This window comes from Triplophysa dalaica, chromosome 1 (assembly GCF_015846415.1).
Source record: "Triplophysa dalaica isolate WHDGS20190420 chromosome 1, ASM1584641v1, whole genome shotgun sequence".
NCBI lineage: Eukaryota > Metazoa > Chordata > Actinopteri > Cypriniformes > Nemacheilidae > Triplophysa > Triplophysa dalaica.
In genome coordinates, this window is record NC_079542.1 from 15,569,717 (window position 1) to 15,593,049 (window position 23,333).

A 23,333-nucleotide genomic window follows, 5' to 3' on the forward strand; every position below is an offset into this window, starting at 1 on the left:
ATGTTTCATGCATCCTGACTTCTTTACAATTTTAAACGTGCTGTCTTTTCATGCTTAACATGGTTAACTTTTTTCTAAGTCCCTTATTAGACAATTCTCCCGGAAAAGCACGGAGCACGGCCACAAGAGAGCAGAAGGAGCATGCGCAGACGTCACTTTCACTTGTGTGCAGAAGAGAGAGAGAGAACATATGTTCGCGAAGTTCAGGTGTTTGTTTTTTCACTGCATTTGGGAGATGAATGTTACATAAATGGTGGATTTAACACTGGATTTGGAGATCGTTTTAAACTGTTTTATAGAGCCCCCACAGTGGTAAAAGATGCTGGACATGAACCGAGTGAAACTGATGTCTGTGTTTTGTTGATAATGTGCTTTAGTTCAGCCTACCACCTCTCCCCCTGCACGCGCCGTATGATTTCAGAAGTAATCATACAGCTGTATCTATCTTTTATAAATGTGATCAAACTAAATACCCTTCGAAGATATGATGTATTTAATACTACTCTATAGGTACTCAAGATTACTATAAGATTGGCAGAAACCCTGTGTGTTAGGGCCGCTTTAAAAGTATCATGAAAGCTTCATGAAAGCCCACACCATCAATCTTTTTACAAAAACAAACATGTCTAGCCATTTCTGGTGAGTGATTTGTTACAAATAAATGAGTGAAGATAAACTCTAATCTCTGCTATTAATTCATCTTTGTAATCTACCTGCCCATCTCTACCCATCCCTCAAGTGCCTTCCTAAATTACCCCTTTCCAAATCTCTACTTCTATACCATCCTTTTGTTCAGCTAAGGCTAAACCCCTTCCCCACACACAAATACATGTGACATGCTGGTTTATGCACCAGTGCATAGCATTGTTATGGAAAACATCCACATACTTGTGTCCAAACACATGTGGGGTCTGTCTTATTTCGTCTGGTGGGGTGTCTCTAGTGCATACTAATACACTCTGTTATGCATATTCCGTATGTGTTTGTTGGTCAGTAAGACAGCTGCGTATGCATTATTCATGAAAAGCAAGTTTAGCCAGACAATGGCAGGTGTGGTGGTATCATAGTGTACAGCAGGAGGGAGGCTATGACATGTTACGACAGGTCACACAGTGTCATTGTAGGCTCTACATTGCTCCGGGTCTGTGAAACAATGACGGTGTATAGCACAGTATGTGGCACTGATGGTCACCCGATGTTGTAAACGAACATCCAAAACATTATACTGACACTTGTTATTGCCAGCTCCATCTGCAAATATGTTTCTAAATGATCCACATGAGTGCTTGTAGTGTGTGCGTCTGTCAAGACAGTCCAGCTCCAACTGAAATGACTAATATTTCATGTCAAAGGGCGCTGCTGTTGATTCGTCTGAAGCTGTTAGGAAATGTTGAATTGATGTATAGTCCGTTTGGGTGCACGGGTGTCCTGATCAAGCATAAGGGTACACAACGGTCAAGGTCAGTCAGAGGATGTTTCAGAGAGTTCGGAAACCATTAGAATTAAGAGAAGTCAATAAATCACGCAGCTTTTCCACCATTAGTTCCTCTGAAGTGAATTGAGGGAAACAACAAGTAAATTCCCCATCTTTCATTCTCTGTTGCACTTGTCTGAGCTCATTTATATTATCTGTCTCATTTACTTCTCTCTCTTTCTCTCTACTTCACCCTTTGGCACTTCGCTTCGGTGAAATATGTGAAGTAAATGAAGAAAATATTTGACTCTGCCTGTGAAAAGAGAGAGAGAGCATACATTCGTGAAGTTCAGGTGTTTGTTTGTGCACTGCATTTGGGTGATGAATGTTATATAAACGGTGGATATAACGCTGGAATTGGAGATTGTTTGAAACTGATATATGGAGCCGTCCCCGTGCTAAAAGATGCCAGACATGAACCGCATCTGGTGAGTGAAACTGATGTCTGTGTTTTGTTAAAAAATGGGTGTGCACGTGCTTTGGTTCAGCCTACCCCTCCCCCCCGTATGCGGCATATGTTTTCGGAAACAATTGTAAAGCTGTACCTATCTTTTATAAATGTGATCAAACTAAATACTCTTCGAAGATACAAAGTATGCAATACTACTCTATAGGCACTCAAGATTAATATGAGATTAATCTTAATATACCCCTGCTTTAAATTATGAGTAGAATTTTGGTGCAAATAATGCAATAAAGCAAATATATTAAAATGCAACTAACAATATAACTGAGCATAGATAGCAAAATAAATAGTTTACCACAGACACAGAGAATGATCACCTGGTCCCACCCAGTTTGAGCAAAACGCATGCAGTTCACACTTTCTAAAAGACCAAACCCATTTATTTTACTTCATGCTTATTTTATTCCTTGTATTTATATTTCATATCTGTGTGACTTGTAATCCAACTGTCTCTGTTCTCACGCTGCATTACTGACTGTGAATTCTCTACCCTATACATGCTAACTTGACATCTCACACACATTTACATTCAACACTAATACGGTCAATGTACCTGCAGGTGAGGTTTAGGAATCGCATTATACAGTAAATGTAATTCAAATGAAAATGTGATATATACATACCAATCTCAAAATGAACCCAATTTGAAGCAGAAACTAAGGCTGAGAAAATATTAAATCTTACATTTCACAGCAAAACAGTTTGTGACCTTAAGAAGCTGACATCATTAAATAGACCCCCTGCCAGTGGATGAAGGTTTGAGACTTTGTCTCTCTCCTTGAGACACAAAACGTTACGGCGATTAGCACACATACAGAGAGCCTCCGGCTCAAAACAGCATGTGCACATCATCAAAAGAACCTCTACATGATCAAGTTCATATAAAATGAATTTGTCCACGGGTCCCGTCAGTCATCAAATCCAAGTATTTCACTTAAGGAGGCTTTCAATACATGAGGAATTCAAATAGATTCCTCTGCAAATTTGATCAATTATTCAACAACATTGACAGCGTTCATGAGTGATAAAAGAGAGGATTAAAAATGCTATTGGCTTTTTAAGTCAGTTATCCGTCTTGAAGTCTGAATCAGGCAGGCTGGATAAACTACTAGGATAAAAAGCCGAGGCAGATTTGAATGTAAAATGTTTGTCTCTAGAAGAGTAGTGTAAAAGTCTGAGCATGTCCGTGTCACCACAATGCATTTCAAACTGCCTGTTTATACATGTTTGTGGGCTTTCGGCTTATGATATAACCTACATCCATATTTATGAATAAAACCACTTCATTTACTGTAACATCCAGATAAAAGAATGGTTTGATGGCGAGGACCCTAAAACACAAACTTAAAGTTACAGCAATTTCCCATTCAATTCATTATTTTCTGGATAAACCTAACAGCTGCATCTGAATGAGGAACAGCTAATAAAACAGAAGAAATAAGTTTAGGACTGGTGCTATATTCCTTCTGAAACCTCTTAACTCAAGAGAATTGTAAGAGAATTGCATTGAAAATGCAAGGTTGTGGGTTCGATCCCAGGGGATTGCACATTCTTAGAAACAAAAATGTATAGGATAATGCAATGTAAGTCGCTTTGGATAAAAGCATCTGCCAAATGCATAAATGTAATTTTCAAGAAACCAATTTGAAATGATTCGATCTTTGCGACATGGTGCATTATCCTGCTGGAATAGCCATCAGAGGATGGGTACATGGTGGTCATAAAGGGATGGACATGGTCAGAAACAATGCTCAGGTAGGCCGTGGCATTTAAACGATGCCCACTTGGCACTAAGGGGCCTAAAGTGTGCCAAGAAGACATCCCCCACACCCTTACACCACCACCATAATTGCATTAATGAGAAATTGAACAGGTGTTCCTTTAGGTGAGTGTATAAAGAACAGTGTTCTTACATTTGATAAAAATCAAGAAATTCGGAATTCCGAGGTTTTGGAGGACAGCGACAATCTGCTTGTTTTAGTTTAAATGAAAGAAATTTTTAAGTCGTTTAAAAATTGACTTTGTAAACACACACTTGCGGTTATGAAGTGTTATTATGTTGCTGTTTCATCAACGGGATGGCACTAAACGTTATCTTCAGTACCTTAATTTGCAGTTAGCTTGAAGATTACTCTCTTGTATTAATTAATGTCAAGGTTATCACTGACGTCTGTCTTTTGACCCAACAAGAGACAAAACTTCAGCTTTAAAAATGGCCTGTCTACAGTGCAATTATGTCTATGTTTTTTCAGAGGAGCCCTATGCAGACTGTCTTTGATTTTGATATGCGTGATGGTCAAACCGAGGCAAATTTGTCGCTCAGTCTTCATATTCAGCAAGATAGCAGACAGATATTTCTTTAGGACTGTCTGCGGTGCTGAAGAAGGGTGAAAATGCACCTGACAGGGTTATAAACGTGTGTTTATCACCTTTACCTAGCAGCATCTCAGGCATGTGTGAAAGAGTTTGTTGAGAATGCTTGTCTGTACCCTAAACCTGCAACTTGTGATTTATTCCTCCCTCAATCCTCAAACTGTGACTAATAATTATAAGAATAATATAGATAAAATAAAATATATTTTTTCTTACACCATAAATTTATGCTTTTATGATTATTTGTTAAATGCTTCTGTTATTCACATTCACGCATTGGTTGAATCAGTCTTGCTATGAGCAACTTGTTGGGATCCTTCAAGACAACATTGTTTTGATAGCACCGGAGCGCTTTAACTTGAGATTTCAGATAAATGGAAAATACTCTCTTCTGGTTTAAAAGATTCTTTCCAACTGATGTAAACCAGACAAGTGAGAACAAGCTCTTGCAAGATCAATCTATGTAAAGCACATTCACTCTTGCTAGATAAAATCCATGTCATCTACTGTAACGTTCTATTTCATGAAATTGTTGTGTTGTGGCATACAATCTTTTCAAATCGGCATTCACATTCACATTCAAACAAAAACAAAATCCCAAAGAAACACACAAACACTATTATCTCTTCAGCCCAGATTCTGAGAAGCAATTGGCAATGTTCTCAAAGCTGCTTTGGTTTCCAGTAGAATTTTTTTTATGTTTTCACCAATGAAAGTAATATAAGAAGAGAAGAAACCACCCAAAGAAAGGCACCTAGAGTGAACGATGGAGACTAGCACCGAAAAAGCCCTGAGGCCAGTGAAGTAAAAACAGGGTAGAAAGAGAGAGAAAACCACGGTGAATGAAACAGGGGGAAGACATGTGACAGGAGTGAGCTTGACCCTGGCCACACAGACACGCACAATGATTCCAGTTCACGAACAAATTGGACAATTTTTCATGGCAAACCCTTGGCAGACCCATCTATTTAAGATTTTTGTATTTATTTTTATATTTCATAGCAAGCATTCATCAAGTCTGAGGATCTAAGTTTCTGACTCTGGTTTGGATCACAGTTTATGTTTACACATAGACACACAATCTGCTTTCAGTCAAATCACTGTGACCTTGTTTGAGATGATGTGGATGTTGTTTTGGCAAAAGTGCTCATATATTTCAGGACTGAAAGAATCTGCTTGCGTTTTGCTTTATGCATATGCATAGAGAGAGTGTGTGTGTGAGAGTGAGAGAGAGCGAGAGATAGAGAAGGAGTTAGAGAGAGAGTGAGTGAGAGAGAGACAGAGAGAGTGTGTGTGTGTGTGAGAGTAAAGGAGAGAGCAAGAGATAGAGAAGGAGAGAGAGAGAGAGAGAGAGAGAGAGAGAAGGATTCGGAAAATGGTGATTATATGGATTTGTTTAGATATTTCACAAAGACTTAAAGTACACTTTTAAGCACATAATAATTATTACCGTTACAATTCAAAACTCCAATTCCAATTGAAGCGCCCAGATATTGTACTGTACAGTATAATTCACACAGTCCAATCTATTATTTCATTAAATTCTGTAGTGTAATACACTGCATGCACATATATTATCACGAAGCCTCTAAAAATCCAAAAATCTTTTCTGCTCTCATTTCAGCAGCAGCAGGAGAGACCTTGTATCTATGCATTGTTCCACTATTAGAGCAAGAAAAAGAGAGCAAAAGAGCAAGACAAAAACAAAGTGTGTGTGGGGGAGCTTTTGGAAGATGGATTTTACGGTATGAATGTTCAGTCATTTTGTCAAGATGCAGTTGTATTCGGTTAGCTGAGCAAGATTCAAGGCCAAACAATCTGTCATAACTCCAGCTGTAAGATATAAGAATGTGAAGGACAGGTTTGACTCCACAGACCCCTATCAGAGACCACTGAGGTGTGAATGTGTGTCTTATATATATATATATATATGCAGTTGGACACATATACTATAGCCTACTATGCTATGCTTGTCTCTCTCACCTAAACAAGCGTGTGTGTGTGTGTGTGTGTGAGCATGCGTGTGTTTGAGTATGTGTTTTAATGAGCGTGACTACACTTTCCTCAAGAATGTAAAGTGGCATATATTTGCATTAAACAAAGAGTTGCACATAAGTTCATCAAATATTCAACATGACAAACACACAAAATGCAGCACTTACAACCAGGCTTGGAGGTCACAGAGTCTTTGTGGTTTTCTTCATAATTCTGAAAGCTCAAACTAATGTGTTTCCCTAGGGACACACAGTTTTCCACTGTTCTTTGAATCGGTGATTCCTCATTGACTGAAGGAATAGAGGATATGGGGAATATGAAACAGCTGTCATTGTTCCCCGCATGAGAGAGAGAAAGAGCACCGACTGACTCACACACAGACACACATATCCCATTAATGAGAATCATCCTGGATGACAGGCAGCTCTAAAGCTGTAGACAGACTTCTCCATGACCATCAAGAATCAACCTTTCACACACACACACACACACACACACCTACACACACACACACACACACACACACACACAGAGAGACCATCATTAGCATATTTCTATCTGTCCATCCTGAACCAATTTCCCCAGATCGGCTTTCTAGTCTACTGCTTAATGGTCAAGAATGAAACTGTGTTGGTTTAAACTGATTCTTAATGTGTAACCAGAGAGAGAGACATTAAAATTCCTTGGATGTTCACAAAAGGTGCATGCTGGGTAAGGAGACAGTAATGGGAAGGAGCAACAGGAAGCTACACAAATGACACATGCTTCCTCTGTATTTGTGCCAGTGTGAGCAGGAGAGACAAAGATAAAAGACGTGCCTCCAACTGCTTCTGTTTGTTCTGTACCTCTATTGAGATGTGTTATGTATAAACCCAATTAGGAGCAGTAGTGGCATGGCATGGAGCGACATGCAAACACACAATATAATACAAGTTTAACTTTCGACAGAATACAAAAGGGCTTAAACAGTGTATGCGTGTAAGTTATGTATAATTATTACCCGGCTTGTTGGAAGGCTTGATTCTTATTGGCCAATCGTGACATTTGCAGGCTCATTATATCCAGATAACAACCTCTGAAAACGAATAACACACTGTAACCCGGATGCAGCAAATTATGTTGACAGTGTAAATATAAATATGTTTTTTAAAGGGGTCCTAAACTGGCCTGTTTATTGTTTTATACTGTTGTATGAGTTTTGAAGCTGGCTCGACAAGCGCACGGTTTTAATGGGCGTGCCGCATTGAAGACTTTGAAGTAAACACCCAGTAGTCGTTGATCTTCTTCTTGAGAGGCAGTGTTCAATCTATCCACGACGTCATTCATATCTATGAGGTGCATTCCAGAACCTGCCGTTCGCTGAGACCGGAGTCAATAACAGTTGTAATTTCAGTAACAAGGGTGTTTTCATTTCTGACAATTACAGGATGTTCGCTTGAATACGATTCCCTCTTATACAACAAAAGCTTGGGTTAAAATTGATATCTTAATTTATGACTCCTTTAAACCAAATTGCCTGTTTGTGACGTTTGAACATCGTTTCTTATCTTAAAACCATAAGGAAACTGGTTTTTTTTTTTGACTACAAAACAGTCAGAAGAACGGACACCAGATAACGTACAGATACACAAACTCGCAATGCTATGCTTAAAATAGATTACTGAGAGAACGGATTGCTGAATCCCAGAGAGCATTTAAAGCAATAGTTCACCCAAAAACTCCCAAAAAATCTGTGAACAGTCACCCTCGTGTCATTTCAAACCTTTATTTTTCTTCCATAGAATACAAAAAAAGATATTTTGTAGATATTCTTCACTTCTACTGTATGGACACAAAACAACATTTGTGAAAATGTTGAAAATTGCTAACAAAATGCTTCCATACTAAATCACCTGAGGATTGTTAAAATCACAATCAAAGAAACAGACTTCCATTCCCACACATTCACATTATTTGAACTATACCAAAAGAGAGACCAAACAAATGTTGTTTGATTTCAAATGTGTGAGAAGATGTTCTGACATCATCTGAAAGATTGATCAAACACAAAATATAATTTGTCAAAGAAAAATCTTGCTATCAGCTGTCAAACATCGACATTGCAATAAGCAAAAATGATGAAAACTACAAAACATCAACATCAAAGTCACACGTAAATCACTGAGTTCACACATTACTGTCATTCAGGTGGGTGTGATCTTAATGCACTGAAGCATCTGTCACAGGAAATCAGAAAGACATGAACTCAGGCAGACACTATCAAATCACCTGAGGAACCCCAGTGGTACGGCATGACACATAGGACAAATGACCTGTTGGTTGACTCAGCAGAAATGGCATACGGTTCAGTGAGTGTTTGTGCATATTACCGTGCAGTCTTTGCTCCTGGCTGATTTATAATTCCAGTTCATTAGCAGCTGGTAAAACAGATGAGGAATATTGCATGATGGGAATGCCAAGCAAATCCACTCACCTTATTAGACATAAAATCCCCACTGGTCCAAGAGTCTGAGAGCACTATTTAAATCTGAGGAGCTGAGGTTTAGATCTGTATATGTGTTAGTGAGTGCGTCTTTTCACTTTTCTGGGACATTTCAAAGTTTTTCACTATCAATCTCCATTTCCCAACTGGAGACAGTTGTGCAAAGGCCGAAGTTCGGACCAGATTTTCATATCAGCCTTGAAATGTCCCAGATGGTAAACTATTTCAAGTTGATTTTTCAAGTTTGATCTGGACATGGCTACTACTCCTCACAAACCCCACAAAAGAGGAATAATTTGAGGGAAAAGGGGATACAGTTCAGAAATGCAAATATGATTGATGCATGCAAGACAGAACATAGAAAAGCAAAAAATCACAGATATTTGCTCCTGTTTACTCTAGGAAAAGAACAGAACACTGTCTTAAACTATATCAGGTTTGCCCTATCAAAGTCTGATATTAAAAGTTGAAGATACTTTCTATTGTTATTTCATGAAGGGATGTAATTATTGATTTATGTTTAAAAAGAAAACCTCACTGTGAAGTTTAAACAACATACTGATCGACTCAATAAGTGATGCACGGCCAGCTGTTCAGTTTTCACAGAAATGCTGCTATAAAAGGGTTCAAGTGCTTAATAGGGGTCATGTCTTTCTTTTTATGACATTAATCACCCAATAAGAACTTGAACTTAATAAAAAGTTTTTATTTACTTGTTTCGCTGATATATTTAAATTGCAGAAGCAGTTTGGCTTGACATTTACTAAACAATATTAGATCCATCATGATGGAAAAGGAGAGCTCTGTCGTGAGAGACCTGTGACTGGCAGATCATTCTGCTGCTGCTTGCCTTGCTAATACGGCAGGGTTGTGTAAATGAAATAAAATTAAAACTAAATGAGAAATAATGAATTAAGGGTAGTGGAAATGATATGTAAAATGTGTATGATTGCATGTTAACTGTGACAGGATGACTGGCAGATTGGGGAAAGAATCCACATAACCACGTGACTTGTGTCTGCGGTATCAAGATGCAATATTCTGTAGTATGTCCACGTAATTACATACTATATTCTACAAAATGAAAAGTGCTATTTTACTGCATAGGTCTTAATGTATAACTTGGACACTGCCCCTTTTAACTTTACTTCAATTCACACACCATTACATACATTGTATTACATCATCAACCTGAGTTTTATTTAGTATAGTGGTACCACATCTGGTATATGAAAGGTTAATTGTGGTACAAATTCAGCCTTATGTCACTGGTAATATAAATAAACCTTATAGCCCTCCTATGTAGTTTCTTGTACCTCAGGTCAAACATTTGCAGAACATATGTACAGTATGTGCTCCATAGACTCATCTGTACATGTGTGTTTGTCTGTTTTTCTACACCCAAGGCTTTTGTTTACAAGTAGAATTTGTAAATGTAAACTATTTGAAAACTTACTAAACTGAATCTCAGAAGTCTTAGAAGCAGGGCCACCTCAAATCTTCTGTGGGTATTAAAAACGATTAGCACATTTATTTAATGTCTGCAAAGCTAATTATAGAAAACAAGCTTAAACAACGACTGCGACAAAAAGTGGGTTAGTGGAAGCATGCTGATTAAATTTAAATAAACTAGGTTCAGATTTATGTGTATAGCGCTTTGTTAAATAGAAACTGTCTCAAAGCAGCTTTGAGTTTTAGGCAACAAAGAATGAGACAAAGAAACGTGTTTAATAAATCAAGGCCTCAGTGGGAAACCATCTTTTTCTTACCTGCATGAATACAGAAAAAAAGCCTTATTTTAATTTTTTTCATTTTAATTTAAAACCAGCTGGTTTATGAATACATTAATCAGTCATTGTGATACAATAAAGGTACTGAATTTTATCGTTCATTGATTGGTTATGGAAAATCAGGTCAGACCGATTCATTCAACCTTTCAAATTCCATGTAATGGCAATGATGAGTGGAGAACACAGGTCATCAGGAATCAGACACATTTATCAGTGTTATTGACCTCTCTGGAAGGTCAGGAGAATATTCACTGTCATCACACTCATTGTCACTAAACCTTGATGTTACAACATATGATGTTCTGATGCTAATACTATACTATGAGAATACAGGAAAATACGGCCCAAGAAAATGATATCTAATTATTTCAAGTAGTAGTTTTTATACAAGTGTGATTGTGTTGGTTTACAAACCCTCTTTTGCTGCTGTGTGTGTGTGTGCACTTTATACAGTAATAGCTCATTACAAGTTAAAGAGTCCATGACCAAAGAAGCAATTTGTAATACTTATACTTGGCTAAACGATGGGCTATAAAAGACTGCTTAATCGCCTCCTTAATCTTTAAAGCTGAGCCAAAAATCTTTGTTTTCAGCATTTAATGACAAGATCCATAAAAAGAACCGCTGTCTTCGACATGTCTTTGATTAGTACCAAATCGGTTATCTTTTCTTTGGTACCTTACTGAAAGTACAATCTTTCAAACAACTACCAAATAGTACAACACATATCTTATTCTGCTATCTTGGTCAACAGATCAACCCTACACTGAACATTTCAAGTAGTGTGGAAATCTATTCTCTGTCATGTCCACGTCTTGATAAATATAGCAAGTATAAAATTCTCTAGCAAAGAGAAAATGGTAGAAAATCCTGCTAAATTCTTAAAAATAAAGCAGCTATGAGGAGTCTAGTGAACATCTCTTGGCTTTTATCTTGGGTTCCTCTTTTCCACCACTGTAAGGACTTTCACCAAAAGGAACATGATTCCATGACTCAGTCACGCTTATGGAGGCTTCCTTTCTGCTGTCCACACTGAACACTGCTTTACTTCAGTCACTTTCAAATCCACAAATTAAACTTTCAAATGTCAGAGATATTGCCACTGGCTCTCATGTCTATTTTACTCTGTTTCACGACACCGAGCAATGTGAATATAATCTCAAGCCGTACGCTCTGAATACAGATCCCGAGACTCTTTTGCACTGAGACTGTGGTCTATACACAACATGCACAAAACACATCACAGTTTGTAAGACTTGTTTGTAAAAAGATAAATGCTACACTGTTGAACTACAAACAGTATAAACGGTTTCATCTTAACATATAAACAAACGTTATTGCGCATACGCACTTTTGTGAACTCAACTGAACTTACAGATCACATTCACAAACAATAGAGTGCCTTTATATTATTTATTATAACAATCAAAAGAAATCGAGAAGAAACGTTACTTGGCTAAACTTGTCTCTCCAATATTTCCAATTTAAACTTCGACACCAAGCTCAACAGATTTAGATGTACTATATGATTTCTTTAAATGTGACCGAAATATAGTTCAACAAATTGTTTATTTAATAAAATGAACATATAACAGAATTCAACAAAATGCTTAATTAATTAATTATATTAATTATAAAAAAAAAACTCACCCTCTCTCTTTCTCTCAACAGGTAGTGGTCTAGCTTTATTGAAACTAACTTTGTATTAGCAACTATTGTATTATTGCTCCTGTATGACATATCGCTTATTGCTCCCTGAACTCTCTGTAAGTCGCTTTGGAAAAAAGCATCTGCTACATGACTAAATGTAATTGTATTTTCCAGTAAAATAACAAGATAATATGAACAAAAATTAAATTAAATATAAATACTTTACTAATACTTTTCTTAGACACTAGCCAAACATGAGCCAGAAGTTAACTGGGGGTCAGGCGCACGCGCGGCCGATGAAACAGCCTTTATTGTACTGTATTAATAGACTGGTTAAAGGGATGGTTCCCCCAAAAATGACACTTTACTCACCCTCTTGTCATTTCAAATCGATATGACTTTCTTTTTCTGCAGAACACAAAAGAGGATGTTTTGAAGAATATTGATATCAAAGCTGTTGTATAGACACAGAACCAATGCAAGTCAATGGGTACCACCCTTAATGAACCTTCTTCTTATCTCTAGTAAGAACGAATCTCACATTATTTCCCGAATAATCACGTGCTGGAGTTCCACCAAGAGATAACGCAGGACAAAGGAAGTGAAATTTATGCCATTTGAAATGAAACTGTTTGCTTAAACCTTTTGTTTGAACTACACAAGCCATTACCAAAATGAAGCCGGCCAACACTGAACTACACTGAATGCCTTATTGCAACATCAGCTGCGTTTCATTTCAATGCTAAATACAGTATTTCTCATTTGAAACAGAGGAAAGATAAACCTTATCTTTCTTAAGCGACTTGTGATTAAAAGAAATGTGATTTAATTGAGGTCAGATATATTAGAGACAAACGACAGCTTTATTTGCTTTCATTTAGTTTCATTCTACCTCTCTGTCTTTTCCCTCTGATGCTTCTTTTTGTGTTTCGCCCCTTCGTTCATGCTTGGTTGAGCTCTGCGCTGTAGAAATATGGAGGCCAGACGCTATGGTTTTGGGTCAGTGGTGTTTGATCCAGCTCCTCTATGCTGGGACTCTAATGCCACATTGATTGACATTGTAGTACTGTGACCTGTGGAGTGTCACAAAGCACACTAGAGCGAAACGATATAGACGAAACAAAAATAGGACACTAGACACCATAACCACGTGTATATTAACAACACCATTGTGGTTTATCCAATGTTCATCAATAAGATCATTTCTGTGAGGTAAAATGTGTTGGAATTCGTCCGAACGGTTTCTGTTGCTCATTGGTAGCACCCCAGACAGCGGTACCATCAAAGATATTGTGCCTTGGAAGCCTGAAAGTGTCTGTTTTCATGAAAGCCCCTCTTTCCCAGACATAGCAGAAAGCACATGCATTATACTGCCCCGTTCAAAACCCTCTTTGTGTTGACAGTCCAGGTGAGCTTGTCCAAGATTAGAAGATAAAGGAGTCTGACTTGGAACAAAGTTTCTTTTGTTGTATCATCACTTTCTGTACAATTTACTTTGCAAGCACAAGCATCTAAACAAAAGCCTTGTCCTTAGATGTAGTGCATATTGTTTTGTGTTTTCATGATAATATTAAGCGCCATGCATTGTGACGGGTGCTGAGAACACAGATATGCTTTGATGAGTCTGGTTAACTATTGAGTGTGTTTACATGCACAGCCTGACACCGATGTTGCTTAATAAACAGACAATGTCTAAGCTCATGAGTGCCATAAACAAGGTTCTTTTATTTTGAAGGTCGGTTTAAAGGGATAGTTAACCCCCCAAAAACACCATCAAGTTGTTTCAAAGCTGTAATAATTTATTTGTTTTGATAAACACAATGAAAGATATCCGGAAGAATGTAAGCAACTGAAATGTCTGGGGCACCATTGACAAGTGTATTGTATTTTTTTTGCAGTCGGACACAAAGGAAAATATTTAGGAGGATTTTGGAAAACAATCAGTTCTGGGCACCTTTGACAACCATTTTAATGGTAGTAAATAGTGTCTCGTAAATGTCAGTTGCTAACATTCTTCCAAATATCTTTCTTTGTGTTTGAAATTTATTTGGTTTGGAACGACTTGAGGTTGATTAATTACATTTTTGGTCACATTAACTGTCCCTTTAAGGATGGTTTAAGGAAAACACATATGGCTTTACCTTGATGTAAACATGTTCATTGTCCTTTTGTCGGTTCACTCAGTTTGCAAATGTACTGTGCATAAGTATATCTACTTATTAATGCCAAAACAAGTTGAAAACCTAATGATTTTTTGAATTGACAACGTCAGCTATTTATTCTGAGCTGAGTTTGGATGGTTATCAGTGTTTTGTCGTACATATAAACAGACTCATAAACAGCGAGCATTTATTCAGACATGAAGACTGCTGTGAGGAGATTGCTAATGAGCAGGAGAACCTTGTAAACTTTATTAGGACGAGTTTGACACGCTTGAACATGTCATACTTGCTCTAGGGTGATCATTACCATCTATCTACATATGGGGAAAGAAAATTCACGTGACCTTAAACTCCTCACATTTAATTACTCTCTCTCTCTCTCTCTCTCTCTCTCTCTCTCTTTCTCTCTCTATCTCACACACACACTGCATTTACATATGATCTAATATCATGTTTTGAAAAGCACCATATGGAGCTACTAAGTGCTATTTTTGATTTGTTAATAGCTGATCTGTGCTTAAACATGCACCGCTGCCAATAACTTCCATTTGATAGCTAATTGCGAAATGTCTGTTCATGATAATTAATTACCACATTCACAGAGCCGTTCATTAACACACGTGGTGAAAACATAATTCATATCATATAATGAGCTCTGTTTCAAAGACAGTTACATGTGCATCCATCAGAGTGCTCCAATGACTGCAACCTTCACAAAGTACGTGTCTAGGTCAATGGTGTTCTTACCTTTTTCTTATTAGTGGGACAAATGAAGAAGTTTGTGACTATGATAGTTGTCCCAGGCATCAGGTTAAGCTTGGAGTAGGTTGTCCCATAATCACTGGATCTGCATTTAGTAAGGGAAAGTGAGAGGGAGAGAGAGGGGAAAGAGAGAAATGTCATCATAACATTATCACAGTTTGATAACACTGACTCACACACAGAAATTTATGAAACAATCACATGCACCCAGAGAGACTCATATACAGATAACATCAATTTATTCACAGGACTGATAGGCAACATAAACATGACTCACATCTATGATTTTTCTTGGATTAAATTTAGTTTTCTGCAATGTTAACATAATGAAAGATTAAAATACTATATTTATACTGTTAAAAGTTTAAAAGGATAGTTTATCCAAAAACATTTTTCACATCATCTTTTGTATTCTGCAAATGATTAACACGCCAAACATGTTTGAAATAAGACGAGGATGAGTGAAGGATGACAGAATTTTCATTTTTGGCTGAACCATCAGTTTAAAAAAATGTTTAGAATGAAGTCTGTATACTGCAAATATAATCACCCATCTGCTTGCTTTAAAGCCCTCAGTGATCTCATACGCACTTTGGCTGTTTTTGTTTTTGCACTTGATATGAGTCAGCATAAACAGTCAGCAAATATGTGACTTTTGATAACTCAGCCAAACTGCAGTGGTGGGAAAGATGTTAGCCGTCTTTTTGAAATGTTCATGACATTCTGTTTCAGCAGTACACAGCAAACGAAATGACTGCTATGATCACTTACTCGCATCCTCTCAGTTCAGCACAAAAAGTCAATAGATGGACCCGCTCGAGTACCGCTGTTGAAAATTAAAAAGATCTCTACTCTGCATAATAAAAGCAGAGCTCCTGTTAGAGCGAATAGAACAACTGTGTCTCCTAACGTGACTGTTTAAAATACACTTGGCGAAAGGAGCTATAAAACCAATGTCATTTTCTATTTATTTAGAGCGATGATTGGGTTCCCCTGCCCGAAGTGCCCTTAAGAGGACGTTACCTCCCATTTCGTATGCACCTATCTGAGCAAAACCCTGTTATTTTATTTTTTGCTTGCAGAAACAATACCCTGTTCACCGCAAATACTAATTTCAAACATTTTCAAGTTGACTTTTGTGTGTTGCCACATACACATTGGAATATACACTACCCTTTGAAAGTTTCGAATAACTTCACTGAATGCTTAATCTTAAAGTGTATGTTTAAATTTTAGCCAAACATGTAATTCTGCCAACTGAGTAGTCCTGAAACTAACATTTATATAAAAATATTCTTTTTGAAATTGCCCAAAAAACAGCCATTAAGACCCCATAATACAATATGAAATATGGAATTCAAATTGTTTTTAAAAAGCTTCCCAGACTGAGAACCTCAAGATGCTGGTTGATACAATCCCAAAAATACAATTTAGCTAATTCTAGGTAAAGGGTGGCTATTTTATAAATAATACAGTATAATATTTCTATTGAATGGTTAAAGCCACAATATAATTTCTATAGTTACAATTGTGATATTCTGTAGTTTACAATTATTCTAAAATGTGGAAAAAATATAAATTTGTCTAAAAAGTGTATGTTCCAAACGTCTGCTATATTGGCACAGTGCACATCAGAAATGACTGTTTTTAAGGCCAAACAAGAAAAACTAGTCAGAAGAACATCATAGCTTAGTCATAAAAGATCTGCATCGAGCAAATTCAAATAGCAAGTCCTGCCAATGTACGACAGAACAATTCACCTCACAATAATAAACCAAGCAGAAAGCTGTGGTCTAAACCTGCCTTACACTGCCAGGACGAATCACCATTACATCATAACACAGTTATGAAAGAACAGAAGAGGTCATAAGGTTACATTTAAAGTCACTTTCCCTTTCTTTTAACAGAAAAAGTTAAACTCCAATACCAAGCAGGTCTCAGAAGGAGACGTGCTGCTGACAGCTGATACAGAGCACACAATGTCGGATCAAATTATAAAATTCAACACAAATATACGGCGCTAAAGACTTCCCCCATAGAACTAATTAAACAGAACTCCTCGCTGGAGCTCCTGCTGAGCGCACATTTATGTTTCATTCTTGACAGAACAGAGGAGCAGAGCAGAGGTGTTTACGCTAGTTCAGTTTGAATCAAAGAGCGAGAGAAAGAAGGGCAAGTGGAGAAGGTGGGCCACCACTAATCACTGATGTCAGGTGTCATATCCTCAGAGACAGAAAGAGGAACTTCCCTCTACAGCCCTCTACAGAATGTATGAAAGTGACAGTACAATTCTCACCATATTCATATTTACTCACACTTCCAAATGCATATGGCGGTCTTTCTTTCATAAAACATTTTGGGTTTTTTTATATTGATGTTGGTGTTTTGTGTTTCATGTAAGAAATAAAGTCATATGATTTCAGAACAACATGAAGTTTGATAAATAATGACATAAGTAAGAGAGAATGTACATCCATCGCAAAAGAAACCCAACAAAGTGATCAAGAACTGTGACAGAATGTGGTGTGATACATTAAACAAACAGCCTCTGATTATTTAACATAATTTCCTGTTTATAGATATGTGTTTGGGTAATTAAGATGTGTTTGGGTAAAATTATCATGTTTGTTTAATTCTGTAAACTACTAACAATATTCTCCCGAATACAGATATTGTTTCTATTTGCATTGATTTGCAGACAATGAAAACGGGAGAAACAGGTGAAAATAACAGAAAAGATGCTCTGTATTTTTCTGACTTCAAATACTGCAAAGAAAACAAGTTCATATTCACTTTTAAGCAATACAACGGTAATATTTAGGAAAAAATGTAAACGATTTTTATGAGAGTTTTCATGTTGTCATGCTGTCAGTCTTTCAGATTGCTGTTGGATGACTCCTGAGGTTTGATTTTGTTGAAATTTAACACACACTGTACTGGAACGGCCACAAAACATCTTGAAATGCTGAATAAATGAAAATTTGGAATGGTCTCTTAATTTTTACACAACTGTATATATAGTAGCCAACCAGTCAAGATGACTTTCAGTACCAGACTGACCAATTAGAAACAGATTCTTAGCAGTAATAGTGCAAAATCACTTTCTTGAAACGTCTAAAACGTTTCATTACTGGATTTGTTAAACCTGATTTGTACACATATGTCTTCTAAATACTACCATTCTCAATAACTCTTATATGTAAGCTTTTTTATAAAGCCTGTTTTATGATTCAAAAATAGCACACTTCATTACCAAAAAGCCATTCTAATTTGATCCCAATTCAATTAATTTATCTAAAATCCCATGCTTGTTTTGAAGCAGAACTGAATTCCTAACACATGCCATTTATTCAGAAACATAGCGTCTGTTAATTAGAATAAGCAATTACACAATGAAGGCGTTCAGCATCTCCAAAGTGGAGGAAAACTCGGCAGAGGTCATCAGCGGTGGTGCTGAAGCGAGCGCCAGGAACAGCCAGCTCATTAAGTAAATCCTCTCGTGGAGAGTGAAATGTCAGAGGCCTCAGAGGAACATTATGTAACTAATAAAGCTAATTTGGAGGATTGTGTGGCACGCTGCGCATCGGTTGCCAAACGTTACGGTAATGATGCTAACTTTATCGGACGGCTCATTTGATGCCACCGATTAGCTGACAGGAGTAATGCAGCTGGTGGAGGAGTGCACGAGATTATAAAAAAACATTTAAGTAAAAAAAGATGAAACATGTCAGCAGGGAAAACATTCTGTTTGTATCCTCAAAAGTTCAAAGTGATTTCTAATTATAGTACTTATTTTCCCCCGAAAAAAACTTGTGTGTAAACTCAAAAATGAATACAACAAAAGAGAAGATAACAAGTGTGTCTACAACCCAGCATGATTAAGCATCTTAATTTCCACATAAATCTGATCTAAGACTCCTAAAACAATTCCAGTTATGGACTGCAACTCTTGTTAGGTACAAAATACGCAATACTGACATAAACAGTGTCATTCTAAAACCGATCTATAGACCATGATGTAAGCCCTCACAGCCCTTTGTGATGTATAAAGCTTAATAAAGTCACGAAACAAAGATTTAAAGTCAATATGAATCTCAGAATAAATCATATTCTTGCCACAAGGGAAGTTGAACTGTTTCCAGGTTTGGAAATTAACTGAAAATATTGTGACTTCCTAAAGTATTCATTTGGGATCATGAGTCATATGTGCAGACACTGACTGTCATATTAAATCAAGGTTTGAAGATGAAAATAGAGTGTATGGAAAGTTCATTTTTAACCCACTGCTCACTCTATTTGTTTTGGAGAGTCAAGTGCAGATTCATTTTTTCTCTTCTGGATTGCTGTGTATAGTGTATTGTCTTATTGTTCCTTTTTAATATATTTATGTCTGTTGCTGTTTTTGAAATTCTTTAGATAACCATAACATCTTAACTTAACTACTGTAGCTTAACTAGTATAGCATGGCACAAGTAATGTTGAAGACATGTTCATGAATGTCTCTTTTTATAAATGTGTCTGACAAATAATGTGTATGTCGTTTTTCAATGATGTCTACGTCATTGTGCTTTTTTGCTTGCTGATGGATCTCTGCTAAAAATAATCCACAGTGGGACAAGTGTACTTGAGACAGGGGCTGTATGCAATCCTTCATACAAAACACTTTAGACATGAGTCACAGGAGCAGGTCAGCATTACAATCAGACATCATGACATCTGACTGCTTTTTTAAACTAAACATTGGCGAGTACCTTCAATAGACTTTCATCATGTCTATATGTCTTGTCATGCTGAAATTAGTCTTTTTAATTGTTTCCTTATAAGCATATGCTGTACAGAAAGAAATATGCATGTTGTTCTCATGTTTTAAAGTTCACTTTTCTGTCTGTTTGGTTCTTAAAGATAGGGTAACACATGCCGCATCTGCAAATCTCATTAATCTTGAGCACCTACTGTAAAAAGTGAACATGGGTGTTTGATGGAAAGCTAAAACTATTTGAGTCTATTTTGCTGAGTCTTTTGCTTTCCGAAATGTAACTCAGAATTGAACACTTTTTCAAATGAACCGAAATTCTTGATTATTCAAATTTCTCACTTTCAGCCAACAAATCCCGTTTGATGTGTTCCTGAAGGTGTTTTAGCTTGATCTCCAAGATCCATGAGAGACATTCATTCTAACACACTAGACATCATCATTAATGCATGTTCAGTGTAAATACTTTTTTTTAAGCCTGACAAGATGTAGGTTTGTGTGAATACATATTTCTAAAGCAATTTAAGTCTTGTGCTAACATTTAGTAGAAAAATGTATAATTCGCATTTAAGAAAAATGGTACTTTAAAGCAACATTAGGTTTGGATTTATAAGGTTTTAATTAGCAGGTAATGAAATAAAATGATTGAGTGGGCTTTATCTCAGCCTAGCACGTGGGTGTGCTCTTTCATTTGGTGGATGACGCGTGGTCCTGCTTTTCCAGGAGAATTGCCAATGAAAGCGAATACCAAATATACCAAATTTTCCAAAGCAAGTTGGAGTGCTGGTGGAGTGTATCGAGCAGAGAAATGCTACATCATACGTCCAACTCATTTTAACAAGTTGACCATGTTAAGCATGAGAAGCCAGCAGGTTCAACAATGTAAAGAAGTCAGAATGCATGAAATAGCATGTTACACCATCTTTCTAATGTCAAACCATTCAGGTACAAAATACGTATAGAGAATACTGGCCTAAAGTAATTATTTGGATAAACTGTTATAATTTTCTTTAAGTCATCATGCAGTATGCATCTCACAATGGTTTGATCAAAGACGTCTTGTTCTCATGCTCCAATAAAAGTCCCTCTGAATCAATCTCATTTGTATCGTCAGATATCTCTTTAAAGGGATAGATCCCCCCAGAATGAATTCTTAGATTGTTCCAAACCTGTACACATTTCTTAGTTTCTGCTAAACACAAAGGAAGATACTTTTAAGGATATCAGTAACCAAACAGATCTCATCCCCCATTGACTCCCATAATAGTTAGTTTCCCTACGATGGCACTAAATGTGGAGATCTAAAGTGCATATCCACTCTACCAACTGACGAGAAATACAATTTCCAAATGTATGGTAACAAACCTGTTTACCAAAGCTACACCAAAATCAAACTTTAGATACAAAAGTCAAAAACCTCTCCTCAACCTTGCAAATTCACACCAATTGAATCGTACTGTATAACAGATTCTCACTCAAGGACATGTGAACTAAATTGTGAAAGCTAGACCTGAGAAAGAAATGCTGAGAGAAATGCTGGTTAATCTGTGAGCAAGTGACCCTTAATGTCCGTGACCCTGTGAATGTGTGAGAAATGTTTTGAAAGGTTAACTAAAAGTATCTCAATGATTCTGCACACTGTGGAAATGAATGCAGACTTACGATTAGTTACCAACTTGCCGCATTTTAAATGCACTTGAACACACACAACCTACTCATAAACAGTTATTCATTGTTGAAGATCCAAGTGGGTCCAACCTCTCTGTTCAACTTCAGTCTGAAATACACCCCACACAGAGGTGTTAACCAATAGACACAAACTAGTTAAAATAGGCTTCAAGTGGCCTAGAAAGGGCACTCAGGAGGAGATAAGGATATTTTAAGAGTTTAATGCAGTGCTACAGTAACATCCTGATGTGAAAATGTGAAAATAAAGTGCATTCCTAAGAATTTAAAGAAAAAAAATGCTAAATTAGGCAAAAGCAATATCCAAGTGTTTGGAAGTCCCATTGGAATCTGCTGGTTCAAATACAGGAGTGGAAGCTAAACCACCCTGACTCTACTATAAAGGTCATCGATCAAAATTCTCTGCACGAATAAGATGGAAACTTGCGTGAGAAGCCAAGGAGAAGCCAAAGATCACTTTGATCTGTCAGTAGCTGAGAATGCAGAACATAAGAGCAGAAGGATGTCTTCTCTTTACTTAGAAAGAAAGAGTGTGTAGGTATGTCTGAATTATGTATAATGCAGAATTCCACTGTCATAATGCTGTCAAATGTAACAAGAAAAAGTGTGGTCAAATAAGACAAAGGCATATAAACTAAGGCTAAAATCAAAGTTTGGCTATGTGTATAAATCAAATCAAAGATTTTCCTTTTAACTTAAAAATTTGTGATGCGCCAAGTTGTGCAATCACAAATGTAAACATCTATTTGGAAGCACTTTCTGAATGTTTTTTTTTAATTTACACCTGGTCATTCAGATGGAAAAATGTGGCAGATCAATAAATGCATTTTAAATACACAATATTTCAATGGAGCTTTTGATGTAACCTCAGTGATATTCCCACACCATTCAGAGGCCCTAGAAATGTATTTGATAGTTATTAAGCCACTCCTGATTAATGTACACCCCTCATATTATACTGCTGAAGGGCTATTCATTTTCACTAATGCCATCTAACTTACTATTATGAAAGGCGATCATTCGTTTTTATTGCACAGAGAGCAGGGAAAAGGTCACGCAACTTCATAAATCAAATTTGTGCCTATTTTAAGGCACGTCATTCCCAGTAAAGGACTGAAGTCTTTCTTTCCATGCATTAAAACCTGGCCTTTTTTTAAGAATCTGTATGTATAGGTTTAATATTAGGCTCATGTCAAAATGTTTATTGCATTGTACCTTTATTGTATTAGCAATACTATAGACTAACATTGGTAAAATCTATAGCTGACATAAAAAACATATTTTACATAATAATAATATGTTTGCAGCATTTATTAATCTTGATTACCTTTTAGTAATTTCTGGATTTACAGTACAGTTGTTTAAAAAACATATTATTCACTAAAATAAATTACGATTGAATAACAGAATATTTCTAAAAGAACACAAGCCTAAATGATCAAATAATAATATATAGTTATAATATTGGTGATGCCTAATGCGTTAACTAACTTTAAATGGATTACCCAAAATTGAGAATTCATTCATCATTTACCTTTCAATCCTGTATGACTTTCTTCTGCAGAACACAGAAGAAGATATTTTGAAGAATGTTGGTAACTGAACAATACTGGATCCCATTAACATCCATGGACACAAAACCACTGAAATACTTCTCAAAATATCTCATTTGTATTCCACAGAAGAAAGAATCATTAACACGTTATAAACAACATGAGGTTGAATAAATGATGACAGAAC

The 23,333-nt window shown here is 36.7% G+C and overlaps 1 protein-coding gene across 8 annotated transcripts in view; it reads right to left on the minus strand.

The window, feature by feature from the left end:
- sorcs2 (sortilin-related VPS10 domain containing receptor 2) overlaps positions 1–23,333 on the minus strand; it is a 150,483-nt gene that overhangs the window by 49,921 nt on the left and 77,229 nt on the right. For all 8 annotated transcript variants that reach the window (XR_008907140.1, XR_008907141.1, XM_056752574.1 and 5 more), the window contains exon 3: positions 15,140–15,239. Coding sequence is in view for 6 of the 8 variants with exons in the window: in XM_056752574.1 (XP_056608552.1) it covers positions 15,140–15,239 (100 nt within the window). In the remaining 2 variants the exon portion in view is untranslated. The remainder of the gene's footprint in view (positions 1–15,139; positions 15,240–23,333) is intronic.